The 6,556-nt window shown below is 61.4% G+C and overlaps 1 protein-coding gene across 1 annotated transcript in view; it reads left to right on the top strand.

Moving 5' to 3' along the window:
* The window catches only part of CSPG4 (chondroitin sulfate proteoglycan 4), an 18,288-nt gene extending 12,046 nt beyond the window's left edge, over nt 1–6,242 (top strand). Inside the window, exons 6-10 of the mRNA XM_019471949.1 lie at nt 2,055–2,253; nt 2,452–2,586; nt 2,753–2,907; nt 3,782–3,965; nt 4,322–6,242. Coding sequence (XP_019327494.1) covers nt 2,055–2,253; nt 2,452–2,586; nt 2,753–2,907; nt 3,782–3,965; nt 4,322–6,228 — 2,580 coding nt within the window. The 3' untranslated portion in view covers nt 6,229–6,242. The remainder of the gene's footprint in view (nt 1–2,054; nt 2,254–2,451; nt 2,587–2,752; nt 2,908–3,781; nt 3,966–4,321) is intronic.
* The last annotated feature ends 314 nt before the right edge of the window (nt 6,243–6,556 follow it).

Raw genomic sequence — 6,556 nt, forward strand, 5'->3', positions numbered from 1 at the left:
GGGGTAATCACAGCCGCCCGGCTGCCCGCAGGAGGGGCTCTGGAGCTGGGAAAGGCTCCCTGCTCCGAGCAGGAGCAATGCTAAAGCAACCCAGGGCTCGGGAGGGGCCCGGCCCTGCTGTGTTTGTGCTCTGGCGAGAGATGACTTCAGCGTTTAAAGGTCAGGCCGGGTCTAGGAGAGAGATTGCACAAAGCCTTCCTCTGCTGCCTGTGCCGGCCAGCGCCGGGGATGCAGGGTCCACACGGGGCTGGGGAGACAACGGGCAGGGTTCAGGCCCTGAAGCGGAGCCCCCTGGAAAGGACCCGGCACGTTTGCCCCAAGCAGCTTTTTGGGTTGCATCAGGAGAAAGGATGGCTGGATGCCACCAAGAGAAGTGCTTCCACTGCTGCACTAAAACACACGGCCACGCTCCCGGCGCTATTTCGTTGCCTCCCTGCACACTCTCCCGGAGAGCAGAGGCGACACGGAGACTGAGCAAACATAATAAGCTAAGTAAGCGAGAGCAGAAACCAGGCAGAAGGCTTTAATAATTCAGAGAGGATGAGGAGCATGGCGAAGCAGGTCAGCTCCGGCAGCACGGGCCCTCGGCAGCGAGCAAAGCTGCTCCAGCTGCCGCGTGTGCCCGTCCCCAGCAGGCAGCGATGCCCTGGGGCTGCCGGTCCCCCCTGCTTGCAAATGCCTCTCCGGGCTTTGACCACAGGGAGTTTTCCTTGGCACCGAGCCCCGGGTGCGATTGCAATTTCACCGGGCGCTGAAGTGACCTGACTGTGGGTGCTGGGGACGGGGAGCAGCCTGAAAACCTCGGTGCATGCACAGCGGAGCAACAGCTCCCACGGTGAGGGCTTCAGCTCCCGCACCATCCGTGTGTCCGGCAGTGCTTCCCCCATCCCGTCTCTCCAAAGCTGTGTTTGTGAGCCTGCCTCCTGCCATCCCGTGGGGATTGCCGAGGGATTTAATTTCACTGTCGGCACCCACACCCACTCAAGAAATGTTTTGGGTTAGGCCAGCTGAAAACAGCAGAAAAGAGCTCATCTAACGCAGCATGGCCGGCTGAGCAGCTCCTCCAGTGCCCGGGTGTTGTCTTGTGGGTTTGCAGGATGCAGGCCAGACTTGCGATGCCGTGGGATGCAGCGCATCCTGCCCCTCCGCCCTGCGTGAGCTGCGGGAAGGCTCGGTCCACGCGCCCCATGATTTTGGGGCATCCTGAGCGTGAAAGGCAGCTCTGGGGTGTGCAGGCAGAACCTGTCTGGCAGCGCAGGATTCATCCCCGTGGTCTGCCGAGACCGAGATACGGCACAGGATTAGGAGCAGGGAAAATTGTTGCCTCCAGCTGGAGAGGGGAGGTGCCAGGGCTCTGGGGTGGCAGAGTCCCCGGGGGGCAGGTGGGCATCACTTGCCGGAGGAAGCGGCCCTGGGAAGCTGTGGGGTGGCCCTGAGCTCAGCCGCATACTTGTCATTCCTGGAGGGTTTGCTGGGTCGGCTAGTGGCCTTGCTGCAGCCTTGTGAGGGGGTGGTGGGACGGGTGCTTTGCCGGGAGCATGAGCTATGAGAAACACCCAGCTGGGGAGAGACAGGGCTGCGGTCATCACGTACGCAGCAGCAGCTCAGGGAGTGAGTTCAGGGCTCGGGCACCCCACAAAAAGCCCTTCTCCTGCAGAGCAATGGGGAGAGACACGTCAAAGGCACAGCCTCTGCCCCAGTCCTACGAGCCGTGCCAGCACCGTGCCTTCTTCCATTTCCAGTGCTTGGGGAAACTGAGGCACAGAGGGGCGAGCCCTCACCTCTGCCCTGCACACATCGTGCAGATGCACGGACCCAGCGGCACGGCACGTGCTGGCAAACACGGCAGCGGTGCAGGGTGAGGAAGGGCTGGGAAGAGGCCAGATGATGGAGGCATCACCCAGCACACAGACAAGGCACCCTTGTTGGGCTGGGACGTGCTCAGGCACCCAGCGAAGCGGTCTGAGCAGGGACGGTGTCTGGAGCAGGCTGGGGAAAAGGGGAGAGGTGCTGGGGGCATCCCAGGGGGATTACAGCCTCTCCCTATCGCCCAGCTGCGGGAAGGTGCCACAGCTGCCATCAGCCCCCATGTCCTGAGCGCCGAGGATGAGGACTCCCCGGCAGAGGAGGTGACCTACTCCATCCAGCCCCCGGCCAACGGAAAGGTTGTGCTGAGGTCGGTGCCCGGCACTGAGGTCCGGCGGTTCACCCAGGCCCAGATAAACAACGGCCTCATCCTCTTCGTGCACCAAGGTAGGGCAGGGCTGAGGTGCCCCAGCCCCCTGGCGTCACCCCCAGCCCGAGGGAGGGGACACCACCGGGGGGAAGCACTGTGCCCCCAAGGCAGATGCTAGCCCCATCGCACAGCACCCTGGTCCAAACCGTGCCAGGTTAATGGGGGGCTGCAGCCCTCCTGCCCCCTATAAACGCCCAGCTCTGTGCTTTCCGCAGGGCCCCTGGATGGAGGCTTCGCCTTCGACCTGTGGGATGGTGAGAACCTCTCTCCTGGGCACTTCTTCCTTGTCAGGGCCCAGAGAGAGCCGCTCATCAGCCTGGCCAAGAAGCAGAGCCTCACTGTCTGCCCAGGTGGGTACGGGCATGTTCCCCATCCTCCCAGTTTGATGGCAAACAGGGCCCTTGGACCCTTCCACCACCCCCTGCCCGAGCCCAGGCGCTGTCAAGAGATGCCCACAGAGGCTGCAGGCAGGTGGCAAGGCGGTGGGTTGAAACCCATACTTGACGTGTTTTCCAGGTGCTCTCCAGCCCATCACCAGCCAGAACCTGCAGGCAGTGAGCAACAGCCCCGCCGGCTCCACCACCCTGTACTACAGCATTGAGCAAGCCCCACGCCTGGGCAGGCTGAGCACCCCCCAGGGGGAGGAAATCAGGAACTTCACCCAAGCCCAGGTGAGCTTTCGCCTCCCCCAGCCCCCCAGGATCCCGAGGCACAGCCCTCCATCACCAGTCCCAGCCTGAGCCCCCACCCCACCCTCGCAGGGGCTGCCACCACGGGCAGAGGCACCTGATCCCTGGCAGGAGGCAGAGCAAGGCTGCAGCCACACCGTGACTTTCCCAGCCCTGCCAACAGCTGCTAAGAGGGATTACGAGCTGCCGCCCCAGCACCGGCTTTACCACGGCCACCAGCCTTGGATTTAGTGCTGAGGGAGGCTCAGGGACTTGTAATCCCCTTTTCTTAGGCTACCTCCCTGCTGCAGACCCAGCCATCCTGGCTGCTGCCTAAGGCAAGAACCAAGCACGATGCTTTCACCCCTGCTCTGATCAAAGCCTTGCTACCACCTTTCCCCCACAGGGCCAGGCTCTTGCAGAGCACGGCAAAGGGCTATTTTTCTAACCATCACTCAGAAGCATGCAGGTTTGCCCACTCTGCAAGCTCCCCTGTGCTGTGCTCACCCTCGGAGGAAGCCTGGCCCAACTCTTGGAGGATGCTGAGCAAGCTCAGCCCTTCCTCTCAGCCTCAGTTTCCCCAATTGCTGGACAGAAACATCCTGCCAGAGAGGCACCGTGAGCTCTCGATGGTGGCTACCATGCCATGGCTGGTGATGATCCCCCTTTCTTACCTAATTAGGGCTTGGCTGCTCCTTCCTAGAGCCAAGATCAGAGCCCAGGGTACACACATTGGCTCTAGCACAGCATCACCAGGGTTCACCCCTGGTGCTACCGTGCCCATCGTACCAGAGATGAGCCAGATGCACTCATCTCCCACATGGTATCACACACTCTGGGTATTTATTTTGCCACTGAGGGTTTTTTTTATTTTTAGGTGGACAGCGGGTTGATTTTCTACCAGCATGAGATGCCAAAGAAGCCCTTCTGGCTCACCCAAGATGCCATCCGCTTCCGTGTGGTTGCTCCCACGACCATCTCGGATTCCTTCATCCTCCTTGTGCTGATCTCCTTCGAGGCCAGGTGTCCCCAGCGCTCGACTCAGCTATGGAGAAATGCAGGTAAAGAGGGAAGAGAGAAGCAAGGGACAAACAAGCCCTCCTGAAGTTTGCACAATCCCCCCCGTTTGGGAGGGCTTGTTTGTCCGAAGAAGACACCGCTGTGCAATTTCCCATGGCCACCCAAGCATGAGCTTTGATATTATGTCAAGCAACATCTAAAATTGCGTCCATCCTTTTGCTGGCTCCCTGTGCAATTCCTTCCCCCATCATCTTACCAAACTAAGAAGTCCCAGTTGCCTTCTCATCCCTCTCCATTTCTTTGCAGTCCTTTTTCTGCTATACCTCGCTCTCCTCTCCAGCAGATCCTGGCTCTTCCTAGGGATGACAGACCTTTGCGTTTTCCCTTTTTCCCCCAGGTCTCCAGCTCACAAGGGCTCAACGGGCCGAGATCGACACCTCGGTACTGGATGCCTCCAACCTCCTAAGCCAAATCCCGGTCCCTGAGAGGGCTGCACATGATGTTGTCTTCCTGGTGATGGGGCTGCCAGCTCACGGGCAGCTCTTGGTGGCTGGTGTGCCCCTGGAGCAGTCACGGCCGTTCTTCCTGCAGTCAGACCTCACCACGGGGCGCCTGGCATATGCCCATGGTGGAGACAGCATCTCTGATGACCATTTCAGATTTAAGGCTTGGCTCCGGCCCCGAGTGCAGCAGTCCATCCATCCTCCGCAGGAAGGGGTGGTCATCTCCGAAGCTTTCAATATAACGGTGACCAGCAGCAAGCCACTGCAGGTAGTGAAGCGGAAGGAAGTGCTGCGGGTCCCACCAGGCTCCATGGTGACCTTGTCCCAGGAGTACCTGGACGTGGCAGACCCATTGGGGTCCCCAGAGGAGATGGTGTACAGTGTCCTCCAGAGACCTCTTGCTGGCCACCTGGCCAACGCACGCAACCCACAGGAGCCCATCAACCACTTCACCCAAGCAGATGTCAACGCAGGCCACATGGTATTTGTTGCCAGTGGGAACCGTGCCCCAGGGTCCTTAGCCCTGAGCCTCTCCGATGGCCACCACCCGCCCACCTTGACCTCGCTGGAGATCAAGGTGCTGCCTGCAGTGAGCACCACTGCCAGCCCGGTGCCACTGGAGGTGCCCCAAGACCTGAACAGGGCCTTGGTGTCCCACCATCACCTCCTGGGAGCCGCACAGCTGGGGGCAGGCAATGCTCTGTACAGGATCACCAGGGACCCAAGGTTTGGCCAAGTGCAGGTCAACCAAAAGCCAGCGCGAGGCTTCTCACAGAAGCAGCTGGACCGCGGGGAAGTGATGTTCACCTTCACTGACCTCACCTCTCCTGAGGACAACTTCCAGTTCCTTGCCATGTCACGGGCAGCCAACAGGACCGGGATGGTGAACGTGACCGTCAGCGCCTTGGTGAAGGCTCGGCTGGGCAGCGTGTGGCCCAGGGGCACCACGGCCCTCCTGGACACCAGCGTCCTTGACGCCAGCCAGCTGGCCAACCACACCAAGAGCATCCCAGTCTTCAAGATCCGCAGGGCACCCCGTGGCAGCCGTCTCGTGAGGGTCTCCAGGGACCCAGGACAACCCACCACCCCGATCGAGACCTTCAGCCAGAACGAGCTGGAGCAAGGGCTGGTTGGGCTGGAGGTGCTGGATGCTGGGGAGACTGACCAGCCCCTGCAGAGTGACAGCTTTGTCTTTGAGCTGGCAGCTGCCGGCGTGCCACCAGCGCTGGCATCCCTGGGGTACAGCATCGAGCCCTACAATGCCTCAAAAGCCTACGGTGTCACCCTGCTCACGGCCCCCCTGGCAGCCTCATCCCCGGTGCCCCAGCCCCAGGGCACAGCACAGAGCAGCCCCAACGCCAGCGAGCTGGACATGCCCCCCACTGCCTGGCTGGGCTCTGGTGCTACCACCAGCCCCAGCCCCATGGAGGGGGGCACCTTCCTCAGCTTCATCGAGGCCAACATGTTCAGCATCATCATCCCCATCTGCCTCATCTTCCTCCTGCTAGCCCTCATCCTGCCCCTGCTCTTCTACCTGCACAAGCGCAACAAGACAGGGAAGCACCACGTCCAGGGCACCCCCTCCTCCAAGGCCAAGAACGGGGCTGTGCCTGACCAGGAGACCTTCCGGAGGACGGACCCCAACCAAGGCATCCCCCTAACGACTGTCAACGCCCTGGAGGGCAAAGGCACAGGTCCCCCACCCCAGGGTACAGGTCCTGGGGCACCACCGGACCCTGAGCTCCTCCAGTACTGCCGGACTTCCAACCCTCCCTTGAAAAACAACCAGTACTGGGTGTGAAGGGCTCAGGTGCAGGGACATGAGACCACCTGGGGGTCCAGACCCTCCCAGAGCACTGCCAGCCACCTCCTCCCTGCTCTCCTCCTCCTCCCTGGGAGCTGGCATCCTGCGGATGCAGGAGGACTCTGGGGATACAGGGGCTGCTGGTCTGGCCCACCTGGGAGCCCCAAATCTCCAGGTGGCTTTGGGCAGGGGAGGGGGGGCACTGCATAGGCAAGTGGGGGCAGGTGTAATGCCTGAGCGTCCCTGGGGAACACTGACTCTGGGTGCACTTGGGCCACCCAACAGTGGCCACAGGGCTGGAGGGGACCTGATGCCACCAGTCCCC

The sequence above is a fragment of the Aptenodytes forsteri genome, unplaced genomic scaffold, assembly GCF_000699145.1.
Source record: "Aptenodytes forsteri isolate BGI_AS27 unplaced genomic scaffold, ASM69914v1 Scaffold258, whole genome shotgun sequence".
Lineage (NCBI taxonomy): Eukaryota > Metazoa > Chordata > Aves > Sphenisciformes > Spheniscidae > Aptenodytes > Aptenodytes forsteri.